At 46.7% G+C, this 27,717-nt stretch overlaps 1 protein-coding gene across 1 annotated transcript; it reads left to right on the top strand.

The window, feature by feature from the left end:
- Window positions 1-27,717, top strand: CAVIN2 (caveolae associated protein 2). Its single transcript, XM_081892646.1, has 2 exons — window positions 1-786; window positions 26,831-27,717. The coding sequence occupies exons 1-2, from the start codon at window positions 280-282 to the stop codon at window positions 27,620-27,622; spliced, it is 1,299 nt and encodes a 432-aa protein (XP_081748772.1). The 5' UTR covers window positions 1-279; the 3' UTR covers window positions 27,623-27,717.

Below are 27,717 nucleotides of genomic sequence, written 5' to 3'. Positions count from 1 at the left end.
GGAAGAAGGGGGGCGAGAGAGAGAGGCAGAGGAGCGGAGTTAAAGCTACAGGAGGCCTGATCCGTGCAAGAACCGGGCTTCCTCCTGCTTCGGGGAGGAGCGAAAGTTTTGCGTCCCACCGACGGCGGGGAGGTTTGGGGAAGGCGCTCGCTCCCGGGGCGGACCTTGCTCTTGCAGTCGCCTCTCCAGCAGCAGCACCCAAGCAGAAGGGCACCCCCCCCCCCAGCCAGCCAAGCACCCAGAAGTGGCTGATCGCGGCCGTCCGGGCAGCCTCCCGCGATGGACGCGGTGCAAGCGGAGAAGAGCAGCGCCTACGTTCCGCCGTCCAGCCCCGACGGGCCTCTGGATCGCGGCAGCCCCAGCCCGGTGCCGTCGTCGGGCAGCCGTAGCCCCAGTTTGCAGCCGGGACCGACGGGGGCTCCGGGAGCTCCGGGCGAGGCGGTCCGCGACAGCTCTCAAGTGAACGCCATCACGGTGCTGACTCTTTTGGACAAGCTGGTCAACATGCTGGACTCGGTGCAGGAGAAGCAGCAGAAGATGGAGCAGCGTCAGGTGGACCTGGAGGGCTCCGTCAAGGGCATCCAGAGCGACCTGAGCAAGCTGTGCAAGCAGCACACGTCCACCAGCAACACGGTGGCCAAGCTGCTGGAGAAGTCGCGCAAGGTCAGCGCTAACACGCGCGAGGTGCGAGAGCGCATGGACCGCCAGTGCGCGCAGGTGAAGCGGCTGGAGCACAACCACGCGCAACTGCTGCGCAGGAACCACTTCAAGGTCCTCATCTTCCAGGTAGGTCGGGGGTGGGGGATCTGGAGAGAAAGGGCCGGGCGTCTGGGGACAGGGGTGCCAACTCGAATAAAATATTGGCAGCACCCCCTAGGCAGTCGAACTCTTCCGGGGGGCGGGGTTCGGGGGCTTGCAAATAATCTCCTAAAACGAAGAAAGCTTGATTGCACTTTTCCTTCGGGATCAAATCAATATTATTTTGATCTGTTGTCGCGGGGCCCCTAAAAGTCCCCATAAACTGGTTCCTACTCTATTTGGCAAGCTGGCACTGGGGGTGGGGTGGGCGGGTAAGCCCCACCCCACATAATTGATTTCGAGACGTGGCACATGGACACCATTTGAATGGCAATGCCCATCAATTTGGGGGTGGGGTTCAACACCCGCAAATACTTTATGGGGGAGACGAAGGGACCTCGGCCCTCGGAGTTGGCTCCTGTGAGTGGGGGTGAGACGAGGGGAGATTGGGGCCGCCGGGACAGGCTCACCCTGGAGAAATGTTCGGCCAGCCGCAGTTCAGCAATTGCCAGAGACCACCGAGACAGGGTGGTGCAATGGTTAGAGTGCCTTTCTACCCCGGGCAAAACCCAGGTTCCAGTTTTCACTGGATCATCAAGTATGTTGGGCAAGCCTAGGGCAACCACTATCCCTTAACTTAGCTGTTTTTTGGACTACAATTCTCATCATGCCTAGCTTGTGGGACCAGTGGTTGGGGGTGATGGGAACTGTAGTTAAAAAAACTACTAGAGTCCCAAGTTTGGGAAACACTTCCTTAACCTGTTTCCTAAAAGTCATATGCCTCTTGGCTGTAGAAAACCTCATAGAGGTTTCCAAAAACCTAACCTAACCTGCGACGCCCTGATTTCTTTGAAGGAAATGTGGAATATTAACTAGTCATCCAAGCAGTCCTTTTCCTGCCATACAGACTGTATTCATTTATCATTGTGCTTTTCCTACTCTCTCATCCCCTCGCCATTGCTTGCACACGCCAAGTTCTGGCAAGAAGAAAATATTTGCCCGTGGTCAAGTCTTGCTGGGAAACCCATTGCAGCAGGAATCCCACCAGATGTGTGCTGTGGTTACCATCAGCACATGCTCAGAGGCACAGTCCTGATGGTTGCCTCACAGGTTCCAGGTTTGAGTCTAGACAAGAAAACAGGATCCTGAGGCCATGGTAAGCCAAGGCTGAAACTCAGCCTTGCCAGTTTTCAGTGCGTAAAGATCATGCCTGCTGCATGCCATACTCACAAAACTGAAATTGGTATGAATCATCAGATCTGTGTTCCCAAATTCCACTGAGCAAACACAGGTCTTATTTATGTAGTCTGGAAAAAATGATCCGTTAGCTGCTGGCCCTGTGATTGGTGCTGCCGATGGAACACGCCTCCCACTGAATCCTACCTAGTTCCTTTGCAGCAAATGATCCTCAGCTCCGATATGCAGCTAAGCCAGCAAAACAGTCCTAGAGTCTGGTCCTGTGCATGTTTACACCAAACTAAATCCCACTGGGTCTTACTCCCAAGTAAATTATGCACAGGACTGCAGCCGCAAATGCATCTTTGCTTGAGCTCAGTGATAAATGTGTTTTAAAAGTAGATGAACCTCTCTTTCAAAAACTGGCACGGCATCTGCTATATGGTTAGTTTTGAAAACAACCAGCAACAACCACCACTTCCCCAGTTTCTATGCTTTTTCTGTCTGCGTAGTTCTGCCAGTGGTCAGCAGATATCGAAGTATCGGACTGCTCCACCCTCCAGAGAAATAAGATCAGGAGTTTGCATCGAACTTACAAACAGTTATCCATTCTGTTGTTACTTAGAAAGCAGAAGTGAAGAACCTGTGGCTCACGGATGTTCCCGGTCCGTCCCCCCCTGCTTTGCCATTGGCCATGCTGGTCAGGATTGATGGATGTTGTAGCCAAACAACATTCAGAGAGCCACCCCTTCCTGCAAAGCAGTCGCCATTGAAAAATCCATAGTCCTTGCATGGATTCAAGCCTCACCCTCACCTGTTTTGCAGCAAGGCTTTCTTTGTGACAGTGCTCACCTGTACAGAGCATGGCACCCTCTTCTTTTTGCTGCCCACAGGGGTCATTTTGTTCTGGTACTCCCAGCACTTTTATCAAGATAGGAGTACAGGGCACCTAATTTATTTATTTTTAATATTAAAAAGAGAGAGAACACGGTATGCATTTGTATACTTACCAGCTTAAAAAACAGTCACACCTCGTTCCTGGCTGTTAAAAGGTAAAGGGACCCCTGACCATTAGGTCCAGTCGTGACCGACTCTGGGGTTGCAGCGCTCATCTTGCTTTATTGGCCGAGGGAGCTTCCAGGTCATGTGGCCAGCATGACTAAGCCGCTTCTGGCGAACCAGAGCAGCGCACAGAAACGCCATTTACCTTCCTTCGTGCTTTCGAACTGCTAGGTTGGCAGGAGCAGGGACCGAGCAACGGGAGCTCACCCCATCACAGGGATTCGAACTGCCAACCTTCTGATCGGCAAGTCCTGGGCTCTGTGGTTTAACCCACAGCACCACCTACGTCCCCACATCCTGGCTGTTAAAAAGTAGTTAATGGACTTTGCCACCCTGAGCAAATTCTTCTGGCTTCTCCACCCCACCCCTTCCCTCCCCATGGGTTTATGCACTGAGCCGACCTAAGCTTTTCCCGTCACTCTGCAGCCGTCGGTGCCTGTTGATAAAGCCTCGTTCTTCATTGTGTACAAAACCTGAGCTCTGGTTTCCTGGGCATCTGCCTCCAATTTGATGTTGCTAAATATATTATCCTGCAATATAGACAATCCAGTAGGGTTTCGATTTGTAGGCCTGCAAAGTATACCAAGTGCTCTCCTCCCAAGATCTGTCTTTCTCCCTGTGCTAAAGCATCTTCGTCTTCGACAGCACTTACCGTATTTTTTGCTCTATAAGACTCACTTTTTCCCTCCTAAAAAGTAAGGGGAAATGTGTGTGTGTCTTATGGAGCGAATGCAGGCTGCACAGCTATCCCAGAAGCCAGAACAGCAAGAGGGATCGCTGCTTTCGCTGTGCAGTGATCCCTCTTGTTGTTCTGGCTTCTGAGATTCAGAATATTTTTTTTCTTGTTTTCCTCCTCCAAAAACTAGGTGCGTCTTGTGGTCTGGTGTGTCTTATAGAGCGAAAAATACGGTACTTTTTGTTGTTGTTGTAGAACACGATTGGGACATCTCAGGCCTCTGGTCCAAATGTGGAAGCCCTCTTAAGCTTCTCTGTCTGTCTCCCAGGCTCCAAAACCCCCTCGAATGTTTTTGCCTGGGTGGAATGTCTTTGAACTGTGATAATCACAGAATCATAGAATTAAAGGGAGCGCTGAGGGTCATCTAGTCCAACCCCATGAAATGCAGGAATCTCAACACATATTCTCCCATCCAGTTGGAAACCAGGCCAGACCCTGCTTAGCTTTGCAAACGTGCTAGCTAGTTTTATTGCTACACCACTAGCATGATGCCTCTCGCTTGCCTGGACAGGGGATAGAGAGATCCAGTGGGCAGGTATTGAAACTTATCTACACTACAAAAGTGAAATTTCCTTTCATTGCTCTGCCCTCTTTCTCCTCTGGCCACGCCCAGTTCTGGCATATGCTGCCCACCCTCCAATGCCACTCTCAGGCTGAAAAATGTGTCCCACCCCTGCTGTAGCCTGCTCCTGTGGAGCTAGCTTGGACAGAGGAACGTTTTTGCCTGGTGCCTAAAAGTGTATAATGAAGGCACCAGGAGAACCTCCCTGGGGAGAGCATTCCAAAGATAGGGGGCCACTGCAGAGAAGGCCCCGTTCTCACGTTGCCACCCTCCGTACCTCTGTACCTCTCAGGGAGGAGGCACACGAAGGAGGGCCTCAGAAGATGATCTCAGGGTCTATATGCTGCCTGACCTCCAGGAACGCAAGGTAGCATGTGTGTGCGCATGCATATTTTCCATTCTGTTTACCCTCACAACAACAACCCTGTAAAGTAGGCTAGGCAAAGATGTAAGGGTGCTTCAGCGAGTGTGCACGCAAACAGTAGAGCTATGCACTTGTGCAATTATTCACACGTAGCGTTCAAAGGGTGCACAGCGTGCTTGAGAGAAGTAATGCAACGGGTGAGCACTCTTGTACAGACAGTTTGTCCTTGTGTTCAGTGTGACATGTGAACCAGGTTGCTCAGTGAGATTCAGATGTTGCTGAACTACAACTCCCATCATCCAAGGCCAGTGTCCGTGCTGTTTTAGGGCTGGTGGGAGTTGTAGTTCATAGAATCATAGAATCATAGAGTTGGAAGAGACCACAAGGGCCATCGAGTCCAACCCCCTGCCAAGCAGGAAACACCATCAGAGCACTCCTGACATATGGTTGTCAAGCCTCTGCTTAAAGACCTCCAAAGAAGGAGACTCCACCACGCTCCTTGGCAGCAAATTCCACTGTCGAACAGCTCTTACTGTCAGGAAGTTCTTCTTAATGTTTAGGTGGAATCTTCTTTCTTGTAGTTTGGATCCATTGCTCCGTGTCCGCTTCTCTGGAGCAGCAGAAAACAACCTTTCTCCCTCCTCTATGTGACATCCTTTTATATATTTGAACATGGCTATCATATCACCCCTTAACCTCCTCTTCTCCAGGCTAAACATGCCCAGCTCCCTTACCCATTCCTAATAAGGCATCATTTCCAGGCCATTGACCATTTTGGTTGCCCTCCTCTGGACACGTTCTACTTTGTCAGTGTCCTTCTTGAACTGTGGTGCCCAGAACTGGACACAGTACTCCAGGTGAGGTCTGACCAGAGCAGAATACAGTGGCACTATTACTTCCCTTGATCTAGATGCTATACTCCTATTGATGCAGCCCAGAATTGCATTGGCTTTTTTAGCTGCCGCGTCACACTGTTGGCTCATGTCAAGTTTGTGGTCAACCAAGACTCCTAGATACTTTTCACATATACTCTAGCCAGGTGTCACCCATCTTGTATTTGTGCCTCTCATTTTTTTTGCCCAAGTGCAATACTTTACATTTCTCCCTGTTAAAATTCATCTTGTTTGTTTTGGCCCAGTTCTCTAATCTGTCAAGGTCGTTTTGAAGTGTGATCCTGTCCTCTGGGGTGTTAGCCACCCCTCCCAGTTTGGTGTCACCTGCAAATTTGATCGGGATGCCCTTGAGTCCATCATCCAAGTCGATAAAGATGTTGAATAAGACCAGGCCCAAGGCAGAACCCTGTGGCACCCCACTAGTCACTCTTCTCCAGGATGAAGAGGAACCATTGATGAGCACCCTTTGGGTTCGGTCAGTCAGTTCAACAACATCTGGAGGGCCAATGCTTCCTCATGCCCTAATTGCTACATTAAAGGTAAAGGACCCCTGATAGTTAAGTCCAGTTGTGAACGACTCTGGGGTTGCGGTGCTCATCTCGCTTTACTGGCCAAGGGAGCTGGCGTTTGCCCGCATATAGTTTTTCCAGGTGATGTGGCCATGACTAAGCCGCTTCTGGCGAAACCAGAGCAGTGCATGGAAACACCGTTTACCTTCCCACCGGAGCAGTACCTATTTATCTACTTGCACTTTGACGTGCTTTTGAACTGCTAGGTTAGCAGGAGTTGGGACAGAGCAATGGGAGCTCACCCCGTCATGGGGATTCTAACCGCCGACCATCCGATCGGCAAGCCCAGGAGGCTCAGTGGTTTAGACAACAGCGCCACCCGCTTCCCAATTGCCACATTACACCGGCACATTTTGGCTCTTCACCACCCTAGCACACCCCTGGGTGTAGAGAGGAGAAGCTACACAATTTTTTCCAGTGCTGCTGAGAGGTTTCTGTTGTGTAGGAAGGAGCACACATCTGTGACTCCCACACAGGCGAGCAGATAGACAAAGCTAGTCTTTCGTACATAAATGTACAGCAGCGTCAGCTGCCTGTCTTGTCAGAGATAATAACGTATGGGGTGTTTCTTTTCTAAAATCAGCAGGAGATGCTCAAAGTCCAGAGTAAAAAAAAACATGTCAACCCCACCCAAATTGCAGATTAGTGTTTTCCTAGGCAGGAAATGTGACAAAAAAAACCTGTTTTGAAAATTGCAAAGAGCTTAAAGCAAGTAATGAATTATGTAACGAGTTAACAAGCTATTAAAGGGGTGGGGGGAAGAAGCCCATTTTTAGAGAGATCTATGCACGATGTCGAGAATAAATTACGGGAACGAATACTGAGCCATGCTTCAGAGCTGTGTAAGTGAGTTTGCTCCAGCTAACGCAATGGGCTGTGTTGGCCCCTCGAGGAAGCAAGCGACTTTCTCGCTTTCTTTTTTCCACCACCCAGAAGGAACACCCCAGGCACGCTGCCAGAGAGATTGCAATGAGAAACCAGCTCCCCGTGCCTCAGAGAAATGTGCCCAGGAATCTTGACATTTTCTTATCAGCAAGAAAATACCACAGGAAGATTGCAGCCCTGTGGAAAATGTTGAGGGAGTTTCTCCCACCGAGGCCAGTGGGACATATTTCCCAGCAAATATTCAAAAGTTTGGGCTGTTAGTTGACCATATTTAGGATTACATCCAGTACTGCATTTTTAAGACACGGGGAGAACTTCTACATGCCACTCCCATGTCCAAAGTTCAAGGCAGCCATCTCGCCTAAATAAGTAACTGCTTTCGAGACAGGTTGGTGAACTGCAAACCCCAGAAACAGCTCAGCCGTTTTCAGGCCTTTGTCTTTGAAGGAGTCGAGGAGGACGGTGTGATTTCTGCAGTCACGACAATTGCGATTTAAAAGGCAGCCATCGTCCCAAGGTCCCCTCGGCAGAGACAGCAGTGATTCCCTTAAACATTACATTGTGGACTGAGATTTTCTTTCGGCAAGTGACATTTGTACCTTGGTGTTTTGTAACACTTGGCCAGCGTGTTTGTTTCTGCCCGTTTAGCGATAGTCTCGTGCTGTTGATTCTGGAATGCTGAAGAAGTCTGTGAATTTCTCTTGAAATGGCTTCAAGTTACAAGAAAGGAGGGCGGGCCCAAAAATCTTGCTCAGTTAGGTTCTTCCTTTGGGTGGAAGATCTCTACGTCGGTATACCTGTAGAACTACCATATTTTTTGCTCTATAAGACACACTTTTCCCCCTCCAAAAATTAAGGGGAAATGTGTGTGCATCCTATGGAGTGAATGCAGGCTCCTTGGCTTCAGCGATAGCAACGCGAAGCCTCCAAAGCACGGAGGGAGCGCTCCCTCCGCGCTCCAGAGGCTTTGTGTTGCTTTCACTGAAGCCTGGAGAGCGAGACGGGTTGGTGTGCACCGACCCCTCTTGCTCTCCAGGCTTCAGGGATAGCTGCCTGAAGCCTTCGGAGCGCAGCGCAAGTTCCCACTGCGCTCCACAGGCTTCGGGTTCCTTTTGCTGAAGCCGGGAGAGCAAGACTCTCCTAGCTTCAGCAGAGAGGGAGAGCTGCGCAGCGCCACTTCAGCCAAGCAGGAGGAGAAAGGAAGGGGCTCCGTTTCTCCTGCTGCTTCGCTGAAGGGGCGCTGAGCAGAGAGGGGGAGAATTTTTTTTCCTTGTTCTTCCCCTCTAAAACAAGGTGCATCCTATGGTCCGGTGCATCCTATAGAGCGAAAAATACGGTAGTTTTCCACTGCAGCCAAAGGTGCAGATGACTGGGAATGATTTCTATAGGGCCATGGCACACATTTTCCCAGGAGCAGGGCTAGCCCACATGGGCCCCTTTTCAACCCATATTTCAACATGGCAGGCGTCATATGAACCCTCCCTTTGAAGGTGACCATACCAGAAACGATGGAGAGACTCTATGATCATAACCTTTATTGAGTACTTGAAACACTACCCATATACAGTGGTACCTTGGTTCTCAGACTTAATCTGTTACTGAAGTCTGTTCCAAAACCAAAGTGTTCCAAAACCAAGGCACGCTTTCCCATAGAAACTAATGCAAAATGGATTGATCCGTTCCAGACTTTTAAAAGCTACCCCTAAAACAGCAATTTAACATGAATTTTAGTGTCTAACAAGGCCATTGGTCCATAAAATGAAAGCAATAAACAATGTACTGCAGCCACACAATCAGTCAATCAATCAGTAGCTGAACTGGGTTCCGCACAGTCACAAAAACCAAACAAAAAGAGCCGCAAAAACAAAAATGCAAAACAAATAGGGGGGGGAAAGACAGACCTCAATGTAACACTCAAAACGGAAGTGTGCCACTCAAATCGGAAACATAACACTTAAAACGGAGCATGTTCAGCTTCCAAAAAACGTTCACCAACCGGAACACTTACTTCCAGGTTTGCAGTGTTTGGGTTCCAAGTTGTTTGAGTGCCAAGGCATTTGAGAACCAAGGTACCAATGTATCATCTCTATTATCCTTACAACAACCCCATAAAGTCAGTGTTATCATCTCCATTTTACAGACCAGGAATGGGGGTAGATTCTGCTCAGGTAGAGAGAAAATGCCTTTTCTTAAGGCACCTAGTGAGCTTGTGAAAGAGCCGAGATTTGATTCTTATGGGGTTCGTATTTGTTTGTTTCTCTCTCTCTAAAAAAAAAGTATCCTGTAGTAGTTAGTGAGAGTGAAAACACAGCTTCATGTTCCAGGTATTGTAATAAAAAAAATGAATTAAGCAAGGTTTTCAAATTCAGTTTGTTTTCCCACGTATATCAATATTTTATCAGGAATCTATTATAAGATTTGCTCTCTCCTCCTGCCTCCCCGCCAGAACTGCAGACAGGCAGGCTACCAATCAGCCCAAAGCTATCAAAAGGATGAGCATTGAAAGAAATGTTTGTATTGTGTACGCCTTCCCCCTGCTTAGCGGATGATGTTCCATTTTCTACATCATTGCTCACACACAAACCCCATTCATCTCCGCTTTTGCTAGAATGCAATCACATGGGGTACGTATGTTGCGGATTAGAATAGTGGCAGAAACAAGTATCTTTGCAGGCTTCCGTGTATCGTTTTCCAGCAATTGCAGTTTGTTGAGAATATATGCATGCAGTGGTACCTCGGGCAGTGGCGTAGCGTGGGTTGTCAGCACCCGGGGCAAGGCAAGTAATTTGCACCCCCTAACCCGTGGATTTGCACCCCCTAACACTAACCCCCAGATGTTGCACCCGGTGCGGCCAGGGCCCCCCCTGCACCCCCCACACTACGCCACGGACCTCGGGTTACATACACTTCAGGTTACACACTCTGCTAACCCAGAAATAGTGCTTCAGGTTAAGAACTTTGCTTCAGGAGAAGAACAGAAATTGGGCTCCGGCGGTGCAGCAGCAGCGGGAGGCCCCATTAGCTAAAGTGGTGCTTCAGGTTAAGAACGGTTTCAGGTTAAGAACGGACCTCCGGGACGAATTAAGTACTTAACCTGAGGTACCACTGTATACCAAAATAGCTTGCTCAGAGCATGGCAAACCAGCACCTCCATTGAGTGACCTTTTTTTGCTTTTGTGGGATTTGTGGAAGTGAAAATATGTCAGGGGGTACATTGATGCTGGGTGTTTAGGCGTTTTGGGTTTGTTTGTTTTTGCGTATGGGCTATTCTTGCTAATTCTTGAAAGTGTTGTGTACACAGAGAATATCTTGACTTACTGGTTACATTTTTATCTCATTCTTCCCACGGTGAGTTTAGGACAGTTGCCATGGTGCGTTTGATTACCGCTCCAATATATCCAATAGATAGCAATTGTGGAAGGCAGGATCAGCCAGAAATGCAGAACCAGTGGTTCTCCAGATGTTGGACTCCAACTCCCATCCTCCCTAATCATTGGCCATGCTGGCAGTGGCTGATGGGAGTTGAAGTCCAGCCCGGAGCATGAGACTCTTCATCCCAGGGTTGTGTGTTCAAGTCGCACATTGTGCAAAAGATGCCTGAATTGTGAGGGGTTGAGCTAGATGATCCTTGTGGTCCCTTCCAGCTCTATGGTTCTATGATGCAGGAAATCCAGAGGTTGAGCATCCGCATCTCTTCCCACTCCTCTGCTCTGATTCCATGTGGATCGGCTCCTCTTGCCGTGTTGCCCATGAGAAGCAAGCACAATTTGCCAAGCAGCAAAGCATTTGTGAAATGGAAAAGGGTTGATTCTTCATGTCTTTCAGGAAGTTGGTGCGTCACGTGTCTAATGTGTCACATGCAAGTCAAGCTAGTAACTACCAGACTTATTTGCAAGGCTGTACATTTTTGTTCTCTTCGCACTAGTTGTCATCTAGTCTTCAAGCACGAGCTCTAAGTCAGTGGGAGGGCTTTCAGCAGCTACGCCCCCAGGCGTAGAAAAAAAAAATCTGCTAAGAATTCTTGCATAATGCAGTCCGGCCAGTTACTGGTTAAAAGTTGGACCTGTTTTCAAGTATCAACACTGTTAACTCTGGATAGAGTGCCAGTCGTAAACTTTTGAGGACCAATCCGATCCGTTCAGAAGTGGAGTTCAAGGGGCGAGGGAGTTGAAGGGCAGAATTGCTTGTAAAACCAAACTTTTTCTTTTTCTCTGTCTTTTTTTTTTAAAATAGAACCAGCAGTGCGCATTCCATCCCCTTTTTTAGCAGTGGTCTGGACTGCACAAAATCTAAATTTGAATCAACTATACAAGACATTCCACTCAGTTCTTTTAAAAAATGGGGGGGGGAGAGACCATGAGGCTTTGAGAAGAGAAAGAAAGCTGTTTGATTTTGCCAAGTTTAATATAGGGGTATGTGTGCAACGATGTTTTCGTGTTAAATATCTCTTGCACCGTTAGATGACAATACTTTAAATAAATCAAGCAGGCCTGGTGGAAAACATTTGGCACAGGTTGCTGACTAGCTCGCTAACCTCCTGTTCTTTCCCTCAGGGAGGAAAAGGCCCCACCTTGTTGCTCATTGTTCTGCTCCCTGTGTAGTTCTCAGTATTATAAAACCAGAGGAGGAAAAGGATCCTGGCATGCTAGCAGGTTCTGCCTTCCAGTTTTTAATACTTTGCCTCGAGAGCAAACTTTGAAGTGTTCCATCTCGCTGTCATATCAAAGGCTCTGCATAGACTAAAACAAAAAACAAAAAAAAACAGCAAAGACAGACCTTGTTGGACTACAACTCCCATCATCCTTGGCCCTGCTGGCTAGGGAGGATGGGAGTTGTAGTCCAACAACTTTTGAGGACCCAAGGTTGAGGACCCAAGGTTGAGACTTGGGTCTCCGGCTGTTTTTTTGGACTACAATTCCCATCATCCCTGACCATTGGCCCTGCTAGCGAGGGATGTTGGGAGTTGTAGTTTTTAGGTTTAAAAGGTCATGAGAGAAGCTGAAGAAGTGCAAAAGAAGGAAGATAGCATTGGTGTTATAAGAGTTGGCAAGGTGCTTTTCTGCCAAGATAACAGGATTCTTAAGAAGAAAGATACAGGAATATAATATGGTTGGTTGCTGGTTTTTTTAATTGCTCAGGCTTTTCATATCCGCGTTTTCTAGAAACCCATTTAATTGCAATTATCAGAGTTCCTTACTGCTCTCAAAAGAATCCAGGCAATAGAAATCAATTTTGGTCAGTGGCATGCAGTCAGTGGACATGGGGAGCTAGGCTAGTCCCTGAAATGTTCCCATTAAATTAGAATATTACAATATTAAAGTCTGGTGCCTCCTTCCCAAAGCCCAGGAAGCTTCTGCCCAGCTCAGGGAAGGGGGCACGATGCTCATACACATGACATTGTCTCCCCGCCCCCCTTTGCCTTCACAAACTGGTGCCTCTGATCCTAACTGTTCCCCTATGAAAAATTTCACTGCATGCCACCGGTTTTGGTGGGGAAAAGGGAGCGCCTTGATTCAGGGGGGATGTTTGTTTGTTTGTTTGTTTGTTTGTTTGTTTGGGGTTGTCGCCTCCCCCCCATTCCTAAGATCTTCCTGGCCATGTGGTGAGGAGAACTTTGGACCTGATCAGAAACCCAGGAACAAAATTATCAGCATCACAAAGAGGCTATGGTCAGACCCTGGGAAGTCATCGTGTCCTCTGAGCTCCTCTCAAATTACGAATTGTAGACCTGCAACTGCAGATCTAGGGACTAAGACATGGGTAGGCAAACTAAGGCCCGGGGGCCAGATCCGGCCCAATTGCATTCTAAATCCGGCCCGCAGACAGTCCAGGAATCAGTGTGTTTTTACATGAGCAGAATGTGTCCTTTTATTTAAAAGTCATCTCTGGGTTATTTGTTGGGCCTGTGTGGTGTTTTTACATGAGTAGAATGTGTGCTTTTATTTAAAATGCATCTCTGGGTTATTTGTGGGGCACAGGAATTCGTTCATTTTTTTTTCTTCAAAATATAGTCTGGCCCCGCCACAAGGTCTGAAGGACAGTGGACCGGCCCCCTGCTGAAAAAGTTTGCTGACCCCTGGAGTAGGAGCTTAGGAAGTCCCAGGCAAAGTTTTCTGCACTGGGAAATGGTTTTCCCTTAGGCCTGTTTTTACACAAAACAAACATGTGGGGACGGCCATATTGCCTCCAGGGCTGAATGTCTCAACCACTCCCATCTTCTTGGGGCAACAACCCAGACCCTGGGTGCCTCTGTAGCTCCTGAGACAGAGGATTTAAGAATCTTTGGAATGCATCGCTTACCACCACGTTCAGGCCTATTTTTATAGCTGATCCTGGATCACAAGGAGCACTTAGCCAAGCAGGGAGTCCCATGTGCCCTGTGGCTGTGCTGAAAAAGCTTTCCACCCTTGTGCCCCTCTGCTTGCATTTTCGCCATACTGGGATAGCCGTGCAGTGCGAACATGTGTACACAGAAAGAGGCTGGCCCATAGCTAAAGCTTTCCTCATTCACTTCAGCCCCAAAGCACTCGCAAAATTATGAGATATTCAGCCCTGAAGGCTGCGCAACTTTCCCTGCCAAGAATGTCCACATCTAGGGAACTGGTTCGCCACACCCTAGAACGGATCAAAAACACAGCCGCCATGTTCAGGTCTCTCTTTTTCTTTCTCCCCTCTCCTTTCATCCACTCTAGGACTTTCCAGGCAAAAGCCTTCAGAGAGATCTCTTAAATGACCTCGATAAAGAAAAGACCTATTAATTATTATTATTTTGTCCACTCCCTAGTTTAAAAAAGGAGGCGAGCGGGAAGTATTGTACACACAGGATAAAAAGCTTTTTTTATAAAAAAAAATCCCGTCGTTAATGTGTGCGGTTTCATTCGCTAGTGAACAGCGAGCTTTTAAAATCTCCCGGAAACGAGCAAAAATCTCCCAAAACAATCTTGACCTCTGGTTTCTTGTAGAAAGCTACAGTAAGAACCTGTAGAGTTTGAGGTATCTGCATTAGCTTTCGGATTACCAAAAAACAACAACAGCCCCCAGACAGATTAAATCCATGGCTTTCTTTTAGCCGGAACTTGCCGGAACTCAGTTTCTGGGCGCCATTGCCATTCTAAGAGAACGGGTGAGGTGTTCGTGGTGAGTTCTGGCACCTCTTTTCCTAGAAAAAGAGCGCTGATTAAATCTGATACTTCGTGTTCCTCAGAAAGACCGTTTCTACCCCTTACCCAAGATGGATGTGAAAATAAATGCATATGGTTTAGGCTTGTGAGCAGATCACTTTCCAGTTTCTGGGAATCACAGTTGAGGAGCAAAAGTGCCGTTGCCCTGAGATCCCGCTTGCAAACCATAGCTGTCAGTGTTCCCTTTTTTAAGGGAAATTCCCTTATTCCAAATAGGATTCCTTGCAAGAAAAGGGAAAAGTTGACAGCTATGTTGCAAACTTCCCGCAGGCATCTGGTTGGCCACTGTGAGAACAGGATACTGGACTGGATTGGACCCTTTCCTGATCCAGCAGAGCTCTTGATACATTGTTTTTTTCTTTATTAAAAGAAAAACTTTTGTACCTTTGCATTCCTCTTGTTTTCCTCTCATTTAGATATACTGTCCCGTTCCAAGCTTGGCTTCTCTTTCTTCCTAATGTGGCTGCAGGAGTTGTTACAAATTGCAAACGGCACAGAATACCTAACAAAACACAGAAATGACTGTTTGCAAAGCCTTATTAAGCTTTGGCATTGTTCCTTTCTGCTTTGTTGGAACCACATGACCTGCATGATTCCCCACCCCCGCCCCGCTTTGGTTCAGAATAAATGTCATTCAGCCAATCGTGCACCAAAGCAAATGAGCAAGCTCGTGTTGCCACCGAAAACGGAGAAATTCAGGTCTTTTTTATTAAAATAAAAAAAGCAAAACACAGTGACAACAATGTGCAGTTTAATAGCATGTGGGGACCAGAAAAATCCCATTAAATGAGAGCTTAGGGGTCACTGAATTTGGTATTCAGTACTACTCCAGTTAGTAAATATTTGATCTTAAAATCGAAGGAGCCAGAAGATGAGAAAAACACCAAGAAATGTCATTGTTTGGTTGCCTTTTGTGCTGTTTGAATACCAAGAGACTCCCAGCTCAGAAACCTGCCAGCTCAAAAATCAAGAGGAAATGGGGCCAGGAGGCCAAAGACGCAGAAAATTTTAATGGTGTCTTAAAGAAACTGATGAAGTAGCTTATGAGACCATTAGAGTTTATGCCACAGTAAACCAATTCAGACATGCTATCACAGTCCTGTCACAGATCTCTGCCGCCTTGGAATGATGAGCTCACCTTCTCACTGAAACATTCGGCTTTTCCACGTCCAGGGCTCCCATTTGCACATCACGGTCAGCCATAAACCAATAGCATACTGTGCGTGGGTTGATCACTCCCGCTTTGCTTCTTCCTCCTAGCCCTGGAGAGAGAAGCAAGCCACAGTCCCGAGTTTAGCATTAGGTCCAAACCAAGGATTGTGGTTTATTTCATTTCCCGGAAACCACAATCTGTAGCCACTGATTGTTCTTGAACGTGGTTTGTTTGGAGGGATCACGGTTTGTTTACTCGGCCTAGCAATAGAGAGGAACAGGAGTGCCCAGCTAGGTGGTCACAGTCAACCACTAACCATGGTTTACAGTGACATGCAGATTTTTTAAGTGGAAGAGGTGGAACAGTTGCCTCTCAAGTGCTTATGAGGCAGTACAGTGGTACCTTGTTTCTCAAACTTAATCCGTTCCGGAAGTCCGTTCCAAAACCAAAGCGTTCCAAAACCAAGGCATGCTTTCCCATAGAAAGTCAGGCAAAATGGATTAATCTATTCCAGACTTTTAAAAACAACCCTTAAAACAGCTATTCAACATGGATTTAACGAGTCCATTGATCCATAAAATGAAAGCAACAGTCAGCGTACTGTACTATGAAATAAATAAGACAGTATTGTAGATGATAAAAATTATTATTTTTTCTTAACTGCACTGATGGTAGTCATTGTTTAGATGGGGGGCTTTTATCCATTTCCGCAGTCACACAATCAATCAATCAATCAGTAGCTGAACTGGGTTCCACACAGTCGCAAAAACAAAATTAGCCAAAAAAGCCTCAAAAACAAAAACACAAAATAAATAGCAAAAACAAAAGCACCAAACTTAATCCGTTCCGGAAGTCCATTTGACTTCCGATGTGTTTAAAAACCAAGGTGCAGCTTCTGATTGGTGCAGGCGCCTCGGAAACAAATAGCCGACAGCCGGATTGGATGTTTGGCTTCCAAAAAACGTTTGAAAACCAGAACACTTACTTCTGGGTTTCTGGCGTTTTGGAACCAAGGCGTTTGAGAACCAAGGTACCACTGTATTATCACGTGAGATGACTGTGCCAAGGGCTCATTGCACATAATGAGCTTTTATCTTTTACAGCTTATTGCTGACTAATTTTTAGCATACTTTTGAATACCAGACAATAGGGAACCTTGTGTCCCTGCAGATGGTGCCAGACTGCAGCTCCCATCAAACCTGCCTATCGGCCATGTTGGCTGTAACTGGTGGGAGTTGGAAAATAACACCCTTTTGGAGGGATACAGGATTGCATCCCCAGCCTGCAAGCTATCGGGGTGTTAATGGTGGGTCCCTTTTATTCAGTACGTAGCATTTGTAAACGAAGAAAGAGAGCAATTACCAATGAGCCGACATCACTTTGCAACAAGATCAAGCCATTCTGTGTCGTCGAGATGATTTGACCACACTGTGCGAAATTTTATTTATTTGAAAAAACTCTCTTGCTAGAAGTCAAAGGCTCTGCTTGGTCCTCTGCCAAGCATAAGTTAGAGAGAGTTTTTCCCATGTAAGGAGAGAGAATTTGTGATTCAGAAACAAATCAGAGTTAGCCATAACCCAGACTAAGGCCTCAAGGCAATGTGCCAACAGAAGAAACTGTTTCGTTGCCTTGATTTCACAGGTTCCCACGAAGGACAATAAGCCTCAGCCTTTCAGCTTGCTAGGTATCCAAAATGCTCCTCCCCAAACGGTTTATTTGGATACCCATCAAGAATCATGCCCAGATGAGGAACGAACCTGAAAAGAATGAGGCAAAATGCTTTCTTAGGAGTTGAATCCATGCAACTTCTGAGGCCGATTTTAACAATACCCTTCAGTGTGTAGGTATATATACCTGGGTACAAGCTCGCTTTGGGTGTCTCAGCTGCAGCTTTCCCCTTTAAAGTGCATGCTAGTAATGGATCCAACCCCTGCTTGTCTGCATTCGCTACAAGGAATGACAGAGTGTTGCTTCTGAATGAGTCATACTCAAATGAGACGGCTTGAAATCAATGGGCTTCTGGTAATCAACTCCACTTATTTCAATGGGTTTATTCTCAGTATGGCTTAGCACAGGGGTCAGCAAACTTTTTCAGCAGGGGGCCGGTCTACTGTCTCTCAGACCTTGTGGGGGGCCGGACTATTTTTTGCGGGGAGGGGGATGAACAAATTCTGATGCCCCACAAATAACCCAGAGATGCATTTTAAATAAAAGGACACACTCATGTTAAAACACACTGATTCCTTGACAATCCATGGGCTGGATTGAGAAGGCGATTGGGCCGGATCCGGCCCCCGGGCCTTAGTTTGCCTACCCATATATGCTAGGCAGGCGGAATGACTATAGTGGCAGGGCTGATGAAATGCAAATTCAAATCACTCCGCAGCTAAACTGGTCTAAAGTTCATTGTCCATATATTTTCAGTTGGGGGTGGGCAGATCAGGACGCACGGGCCATTTGCTAAATTATCCACAGTAGGCTTGCAAGGGCTTGTGACTCCAATTTGCTTAATAAGAGCAACAACTAAAAGACTCCACCGCCCCTAAATTAGATGGTTGGAACACATGATCTGCAACTGCCTTAAGTATGTATGCATTTACGTTTATATGCGGGTGGCGTTGTGGGTTAAACCACAGAGCCAAGGAACTTGCCGATCAGAAAGTCAGCGGATCGAATCCCCGCGATGGGATGAGCTCCCGTTGCTCGGTCCCTGCTCCTGCCAACCTAGCAGTTCGAAAGCATGTCAAAGTGCAAGTAGATAAATAGGTACCGCTCTGGCGGGAAGGTAAACGGCATTTCCGTGCGCTGCTCTGGTTCGCCAGAAGTGGCTTAGTCATGCTGGCCACATGACCCGGAAGCTGTACGACGGCTCCCTCAGCCAATAAAGCGAGATGAGCGCCGCAACCCCAGAGTCGGCCACAACTGGACCTAATGTTTAGGGGCCCCTTTAGCTATTTTACCATTCCGTTGTATGGCTCACTAGGTCTAAAGTAACCCTAAACCACTTTCTGTATTATTTTCTCTACTAAAAGCACAATGAGCAAAACAACCTTGTTTCCCAAGATGTCATTTAATGAAACAGATGATGGGAAACTCCCAGGCTCTGTAGAACATGATGGATCTCTCTATTTCAGAACACAATGGCTCCCTTGAACATTGTGAAACAAACACCAGAACCTTGACAGTGTATCTTTTAAAAAATTTGAAATGTTGATCTGGTGTTTTCCGTGAGGGTAGCAGAGTTTTTTTGGGGTTTTTTAAGCGATTACTCGAGTGCAAAATGGCATCTGCACATGGTATTCAGAATCTCAACCCTGAGGCAACTTTGCCAATAACCTTTCCTCCGGGAAACCGTTCTGAAGAAGAGCTTGTGCTTTCTTTTCACCAACAGCTGACGGGTTCAAAAGCTACATTATATCTGCCACGTTTTGCAATCTGCTTCTTGCTGGGAGCAGAGTTGAAACAATTGCAGCATTTCAGCTGCACCACCACCCTTCTCTGTGTGGAGGCAAATTTATCTTGTGAACATCTCGTTCAAAATGATAAACTAAGTATATAACCCTGACACAGGCAAACAGAAAAATGCAGATATTGCAAATGGCAACAGAATTATTTTTATTTTTTTTGCAGTGGGGAGAGAACTTCAGAAATGTCAAAGCTGCTAGATTTTTCTAAGCTCCAACCATGTGCCAATTTGCTGCCCAGTTCATTTCAAGCTTCTGGGACATACCCTACGGAGCTGTGATGTTTTCATAAGCGCACATTTCTGAAGGAAGGCCTTTGCTTGGACCTCCATAACCTCTTCTTTGTTTGGAGGAGATTCCTTCTGAAATATTTGCTTTTCCTGAAGTTTCTTGGCTGTGAATGTTACCCACCGCATTCCGTTCCAGAGCTGTGAAGAATGGCTGCTATTATGACTTCTAACTGTAGGGTTTTATTTCCTCTCGGATTGGTATCGGTTTCCCTCTACAGCTTTGTTCAGTAGTAGCCGTTGACCGTTGGGACTTGAAAGGCAGAAAGCAGAGAGGGAGAAAAACAGTATGCAGCGTCAGAACCAATGATAGTCAGAGAAGACTTACCCCAGTTTTCTCCCTATTCTCCTCTCTGCTAAGTTCTACCAGGGCTAACTGTTGACCAACACTAAAACGACTCTAGCTTAGTATTCTCCTTTATGTGATACTTTTCTGCAAGCAGGGAGGTGGGTATGTGTTTGTGTGTATTCAGTTTGTGAGTCCACTCTTGGGACACCTGAGTGTATCATTTGTCTCTTAGCCAAGATCTGCTATCACGATATGGTCTTCAAACCGGTTTTGGACGAAATATGGATATATCTCCCAGCCCTACTAGATCGTTGTACTTAGCTTTGTCTTGTGTCTGGAAACAATAAGCACTTTGTTACTTTGAACTGTGCAAGAGAGGAGTTTTCCCCTAGAATAAGTTGTGTGATGAGAGAAGGAAATTTCTGAAGACTCTGCTGGGGTTCTCCATGTTCTGCTGATCTATCACAGAGGTTGAGGTGTGGCAAACAACCAGCTGATTCCTGCAAGTCACCCACACTCCTGACCGCTGACTGTGAGCCAATTGTGGGAGGCACAGGGGAAGAAGAAGGGGGAGCCCTGTGCACAAACAGAAGTCTTTCCAGAGGGCTTCTGCTGATGGGACTCCTGAGTTGAATCCCGGTCTAGGCTTCTGAGTCAGGGGCTGTATATCCCATAGTTACTTATTTCTATTTTATTTACTTATTAGATTTCTAGACTGCCCCTCACCCAAGGGTCACAGGGCGGTTTGCAATATAAAAACACAAACATACATAGCATAGTAACCAATGAGAAAAATCACACACACACACAAAGAGAGAGAGAGTTTGAAAGGCCATTGTGTGTCTAATCCCGCCCCCTCCCACTGAATGGAATAAATAAAGACACAGGACACGGAATTTAGGTTAATGGGCGAAAAATGGCCACAACTTTATTGATTACAGGTAAGAGCGGTATTGGCTTTAGGCATTGGCCCTATCAGACTACCAGTATAAAACCATGAAGGGTTAAGCACCAACAGGGGGAGCCCCTGAGATGCACATCCCTGGGCGCTCCCCGAGGGGTTACCGCTCGGGAGCGCGCTTTAGGCCCTAGCCTCCATAGGTTTCGGACGAGGCGACGCCACCCGGAGTCCTTTCACGAACTACCCTTCAGCATTTTGGGGGAGGTGATGGCGTTCCTCCCCCCCATCTCATTTGCATATCAATACCCCTGCCAATGCCTAACCGCCAAAACCACGGAGTTGTGACGATTTGCTACGAGGTAGGCTGGCGCGATGAATAATGCATAGTAATGATCCCGGGATTTCCCTTGTTCCCGCAGGGCTGCAGCTGGCCCCGCGAAAGTGTGATTGGGGCGTGAGACTGCAAAAACCCCTCCTCCTGATGTCGGAAGTGGCATTGTACAGTATTTATTTCTATATCCATGGTGTTCGTCATTATCGACACTAAAATAGACATGGTATGGTAACAGCAGTAGAAAAACCAGTGCAGCCTTTCATTTATACTTTTAGTTATTCCCTGTAGGCGGACTAATTATCATTATGAAAGGACCAGATTGTCGCTTGACCCCCCCACCCACCCAAAAAAGAAAGTGTATCTGATTTAAAGCACCTTCGAGGAGCCATATGAGCATATGAAGAGCTCTGCTGGATCAGACTGTGGGGGGGGGTCCATCTCTTCTAGCATCCTGTTTGCACATATCCTACTGGGAGGCCCAACAGCGGAGCCCGGGGGCAGTTTATTTCAATCTCCTTTCTTCTCAAAAAAATGCTTCATCACATACAAAGCTCAGTAGGTCCTTGGGGAGTAATGGCGGGCGTTGTAGGATTCGGGCAGCTAAAAATGATAAAGAAAGAAAGAAAGAAAGAAAGAAAGAAAGAAAGAAAGAAAGAAAGAAAGAAAGAAAGAAAGAAAGAAAATGTGCCCATCTTAATAAACTCCTAAAACATAGAGCACATCAGCATTCAGTAAAAAACACACACACACAACCAGATCTTGTATGAGATTGGAGAGGCTGTTAGGAGGTGGTCCTTTGTGCTAGATCCTGGAACTCCTGCCCTTCCACCTTTTTAAAAGTTTGATTTGATTAATTTGCTTATAGGAAGGATGAGTGCCCTACCTGACCTCTTCATTTCGCCAAGCCATTTATGCATACGATTAGCAGCATATGAGAGCCAGTGTGGTGGTTAGCATGTCAGACAAGGACCTGGAAGACCAGGGTTTGTATCCCCGCTCGGATATGAAACATACTGGGTAAACCTCAGGCAAACCACTGCCTCTCAGCCTAGCCTACCTCATAGGGTTGTTGTTGTTCTTGTGATTAAATGAGGAGGGGGGCACCATGTATGCTGCCCTGGGCTCCTTGGGAGAGGGGATATAAATGCAATAAGTAAATAAATAATATTCAAACGTTATGTAGGGTTGCCATACAGTGGTACCTTGGGTTACAGGCGCTTCAGGTTACATATGCTTCAGGTTACAGACTCTGCTAACCCAGAAATATTACCTCGGGTTAAGAATTTTATTTCAGGGTGAGAACAGAAATTGTGTGGCAGCAGCAGGAGGCCCCATTAGCTAAAATGGTACCTTAGATTAAGAACAGTTTCAGGTTAAGAACAGACTTCCAGAACGAATTAAGTTCTTAACCTGAGGTACCACTGTATTTCAAAAAGTTAAAATCCGGACACAATCCCCCCCCCCCCCCCCGCAAAATTGTTGAGCTTTTTTTTTTGGCGGCGGGGGGGGAGGGGAGTTTGGAGCTATTTTTAAACAAAATTGACAAAAACGACACTGCTGACATGATTTGCCATACGTCCTGATTTTCCCTGACATTTTTTCCAGAGGGGGCGATTTCCACCCGGACACTGCTTCCGACTGCAAACTGCAGTATTATATCCAGAAAGTTCTGGACTTATGGCAACCCTAACATTATGCAAATGCCATGGGTCCGTGCTCGAAGTCCTTTAAGTACCTCACAGCATCCCTTCTATCTATATAATGCCCCAAAATGCACAAGACTTGAGCTTTCTCTCATTTCCAACCCCCCACCCCCATGTGAATGCTATATTAAGGCAGGAAAGAATTTGCAGCCGCTGTAGGTTCTATATTCGTCTTGGGAACCAATTTAAAGTAAAACTGATTTAAGTCCCAGGTAATAAGGCAATCAGTCATAAATACCTACTTAAACAGCACCACTTTCTTTCCTTTCCTTTTTTCCTTTGAGTAATTTTTTTTAAAGTCACTATAAATACGAGTGTTGTTGTTTTTAAGCACACACAAGCATCACTGCAAAAGCACACTTCTCTTTGTCAACAACACCGACAGGATTAAGAAACCCAGAAGTTAGAACGTTTAGTTGCAGAAGAATCTTGTTCCGTGTACATGCTGAACGCAAGCCATTTCTGGTGGAGGCTGCTTTTGGTTTGACGAAACTGCCAGACAGCTGTATTTTGGTTAGTTAATTATTTTATTGCCATTCTTCTGTCAGGAAACCCAAAGCAGCGTGGTTCCCAGGCAGTCCCCCATCCAGGCACCATCCATGCCCAACCCTGCTTAGCTTCAGTAGGTGGGCGGGTCTTCAGACCATATACCCCAGTATGAGTCTTTCCACCCACTCACTGAATAGCCAATCAGGGTGCTTCCAGGCAGCCTGTTTGTTGAGCGTTCGTCCTGATTCGTTTGCAGAAAGATTAGACAACGATGCCTATATTGAGAATTCATGTTGGTTTGCTAGCAGGAGTGTTAGACGATGTTGCATCAAAGCAAGCACAACCTCACCTTTTCCAGTACGTTTTCCCTTCGCATTTCTTATCACAAAAAGTCCAATCTTTTAGGGGAGTTGGTTTGTTGGCACAAGACTTACTGCAGACTTGAATTTATTGGGCGTGCGACTAAATCCCATGTAAAAAGAGCAACAGTTTGAAAACCCCCTCCATCGCAGAACCATGGATATGGGGGTCATTCAAAGCTTGCCTATATATTTTTCATGCTGCTTTTGAAAAATAAGCTCATATGCCAGGGGTCAGCAAACTTTTTCTGCAGGGGGCTGGTCCATTGTCCCTCAGACCTTGGGGGGGGCAGACTATATTTTTTGGGGGGAGGGGAAATGAGCGAAATCCTGTGCCCCACAAATAAACCAGAGATGCATTTTAAATAAAAGCACACATTCTACTCATCTAAAAACATGCTGATTCCTGGACCGTCCGCGGGCCGGATTTAGAAGGCAATTGGGCCAGATCCGGCCCCTGGGCCTTAGTTTGCCTACCCATGTCATATGCCATCAGTACCTCACATAAGAGGTTATTGTGAAAATATTGAACAAAGTCTAGGATGGATAAAGGGATGGTGAGCGATGATTTGAATTTCTTTAGCCATCCTCTGCCATTACATACAGATTACTCATCACACCCATCATAGACATTCTGTGGCACCCAAACCATCGCATCCTTTCCAATATTCGTTTAAAGGTGTTCTGTGCATTTCATAATGCCTTGCCATGGTACCATTGTTGGCAATAATAATAATAATAATAATAATAAATATTATTATTATTTATTAAATACCCCACCCATCTGGTTACCCCAGCCACTCTGGGCGGCTTCCAACAGAATATTAAAAATACAATAAAGCATCAGTCATTAAAAACTTCCCTAAACAGGCCTACCTTCAGATGTATTCTAAAAGTCAGATAGTTGTTTATTTCCTTGACATCTGATGGGAAGGCGTTCCACAGGGCAGGTGCCACTACCGAGAAGGCCCTCTGCCTGGTTCCCTGTAACTTCGCTTCTCACAGTGAGGGAACCGCCAGAAGGCCCTCAGAGTTGGACCTCTGTGTCCGGGCTGAATGATGGGGGTGGAGATGCTCCTTCAGGTATACTGTGCCAAGGCCATTTATGGCTTTCAAGGTCAGCACCAACACTTTGAATTGTGCTCGGAAACATACTGGGAGCCAATGTTGGTCTTTCAGGACCAGTGTTATATGGTCTCGGCGGCCACTCTCAGTCACCAGTCAACTGCCGCATTCTGGATTAGTTGTAGTTTCCTGGTCACCTTCAAAGGTAGCCCCACGTAAAGCGCAATGAAAGACCACTTTCATTGTTTAGGGCACTGAGGGTTGTGTTCAACTCTGTCATATTTAAGAGTGGACCTGTTGAAATCAGCAGACTTGAAATAGTTGAGCCTGTTAAGTTCAACGGATCTGCTCTTGAGTATGTCTTAAGTCTGATGCATCAAATAGTTGAAAAGGTGGGTTTGGTATCAACGGAGCTGGTAGCCACGGAATATTTCCCCCCTTATTTATTTAAAATACAAAGTGGGGTGTGTGTAGAATGATACAAGAGGCATTAGGCACAGATGGCATTAAACCAGCGCCTTTATGAAATACAGTTATTGCAACAACTAAAGCAAATTTCACAGAAGAATGTGCATGTCCCCAAGGCCAGATCTCATGCCCTGCATGCAACATCGTCTTTCTCCTCAGCCATAAATAATTATCCTCAATTAACCTAGGGTACTTCTTCATGAGTCCTGCTTTATATTATTGTCCAGACTGAGCATTTAAAAACAACAACAAAACCCTCATAATTCTATGTACAAATCCTGACAAGCACCTACAATTCTGATAATTCTTTGTCACTGAACTATTTTTTAATGGATTACCTTAAAACACCCCAAAGCGATTTGACAATAAAGAGGACAACAGCGATTAAACTTGCATGAAAACAGTTTTGAGTCCAATACTCAAACTGGGATAAACATCTCCACTTGAAAGGCATGTCAGAGAAGGCGCCAAAAGGACAACAGGAGATGGTGCCTGCCTGATTTGTAACTGGAGGCAGTTCCAATTTCACTTCCCCCCTTGGTTTTCCCTAAGGCCCATGACACATACAAAAACATCGCCGTTGTTCCATGTTTTGGCCTGGTTTTGCAGCAAGTAAAAATGAATGGAGGATGTACAAAAGTCTTATGTGCTCCAGCACATTGGTAGAGCACATACTTTGCATGTTTGAAACTCCCAGATTCATGACGAGTAAAGAGCATTGCGTGGCGAGGCTCTGGGCCCCACAGTTCCCTTAGATAATAAACACACGGACACAAATGTTTAGGTCAGGCATAGGCAAACTTGGCCCTCCAGATGTTTTGGGACTACAGCTCCCGTCATCCCTAGCTTACAGGACCAATGGTCAGGAATGATGTGAGTTCTAGTCCCAAAACATCTGGAGGGCCCTATGCCTGTAAAGTTTAGGTTAATGGGACAAAATAGGCCACAAATTTATTGGTTACTGATGTGAGCAGTTTTGCTTAGGCATTGGGTGAAACCAGACTCCTGCCCATCTGCAGGGAGTCTCATAAGGGTAAACCACCGGTAGGGAGAGCCCTATGATATACATCAAATCGGGGCACCCCCAGGGTACCTGATGGGGTCATGCTAAGGCCCTAGCCCATGCCCAGGCTTTGGACAGGAACCATGCCCCCCCCCGGATACCCTTAACGAGGAGGGGCAGGCAGAGGCAACAACCTCCCCTCCCATAAACAAGGCTTACAAGGTTGGCGAAAACCAAATGGCTGGTGCCAGTTTGCCAAGCGGAAAAAAAATCATACCTGGCCCCAACAATATGGCAGCCGACCTTAGTCATAGCAAGGCTGCTGTCAAGAAACGCATGAAAAGAGGGCAGGTGGGCTGGGAGATCCAGCAAGGAGGCAAAAGGAGGTCGCCCCCCAGCCACGCCGCTGTTTAAATGGCTAGCGGCCATGCCCCCCAGCTACTGCAATTGGTCAGCCGGTAGGGTGATGAGGCCAGGGGTCCCTATGATGCAGTTGGCATCCCTCCACCCACAGCTGGGTCACTGGGAGGTCCTGGATGCCCTCCTGCAATGCCGCCCCCCGGGAAGGGGAATGGACTTGCAGAACAATCTCCTGTTCAGCTTTTCCGGGACTAGTGGAGATACGCCGCTGCCAATTGTTTAACAATGGTTTGGAGCCAGTTTCAGACTATGGGTTAAATGTGACCAGGAGCCCTAGTTAGCCATAACCATCGTTAATATTGCTGTTAAGGCCATCAGGGAGGGGTGCGTGAAGGGGAAACAGGAATTGATCCTGCATCTTGCTGTCAACTGCAGTAAGAAATTGGCTAGGTTAGATCTACGCCGGCCTAAACTTGGAGCAAAATGAATTCTTCTACAATGCAGTTGACAGCTCGTAAGCCCATTAATCTTACAGCACGTAACCGAACAATTCCACGGGGAGTGATTGTTACTGGTTAAATATACTGTGGCAACAACAGCAGAAAAAACAAACTTCCTTTACCGCCTTATTCGAAAGAAAAATATTGATGTTGTTGAGGGCCGTGCCTTGTTTATCAAGTCTGTGCTATGTGAACACTGAATAAACACGATGTCAACTTCTCTTTGCAGGAAGAAAACGAAATCCCGGCCAGCGTGTTTGTGAAAGAGCCTGTTCCCAGTATTACTGACGGGAAGGAAGAGCCTGTTGATGAGAACAAAACTTTGGAGGAAACCTTGCACACTGTAGAGCTTTCCTCAGAGGATGAAGCACCCCATGATGAAGAGGGCGCAGACGATAGCATGGATGAGAAAATCGGGGAGACGAGAGCTGAGAAAATCAAGAGGTCCAGCCTCAAGAAGGTGGACAGCCTGAAGAAAGCGTTTTCCCGCCAAAATATCGAGAAGAAGATGAACAAGTTCAGCACCAAGATCGTCTCTCATGAGAGGAGGGAGAAGATTAAGAAGTCCCTCACCCCTAACCACCAAAAGTCCTCCTCATCAAAAAGCTCATCTTTCAAGGTCTCTCCCCTCACGTTCAACGTGAAGAAAGTTCGGGATGGAGATCCTTCCACAGAAACGGAAGACAAGCCGGCAGAGGCTACCGGCAGTGAGCACACTGCAAACGATGAGGAGACATCCTTCACCGAGATTCACTCCGACCTGGCCTCTCCCAGTTCTCTGGCGGAGGAAGGGAAAGCCTTTGCTGACTCCCTGGAAAGAGAAAACGGGAGTGAAGGAGATGCTGTGGTCAACAATAACATCGAGCTCGCCATCGTTGAAGAAGGCGATGACTATAGGGCTTCGCTTGAAATCAGGCAGGAACTCTACGATGAGAGGAGCAAACCGACCAGCAGGGAGATGGAGCACTCCGACGAAGAATCAAGCCAGGCCGCTGTCCTCCACGTCAACCAAACTGCATAAATCGCCTGAGCCGCCTTTTATGTTTCTATGCGCATTTTTTTGTAGTTACATCAGTAAAACAGGGCTGTTACACAATAAACAAGAGGCAACAGTAA

Source organism: Podarcis melisellensis (assembly GCF_964234715.1).
Source record: "Podarcis melisellensis genome assembly, chromosome: 1".
NCBI classification, from domain to species: domain Eukaryota; kingdom Metazoa; phylum Chordata; class Lepidosauria; order Squamata; family Lacertidae; genus Podarcis; species Podarcis melisellensis.
Note: the sequence above shows the minus strand (reverse complement) of the source record. Positions and strands in the feature narration are given on the sequence as shown.

Coding starts and splice junctions, on each gene's coding strand:
- CAVIN2 (XM_081892646.1), top strand. CDS start 280: ATGGACGCGGTGCAAGCGGAGAAGAGCAGCGCCTACGTTCCGCCGTCC. Junction 787..26,830: donor TCAAGGTCCTCATCTTCCAG/GTAGGTCGGGGG, acceptor TTCTCTTTGCAG/GAAGAAAACGAAATCCCGGC.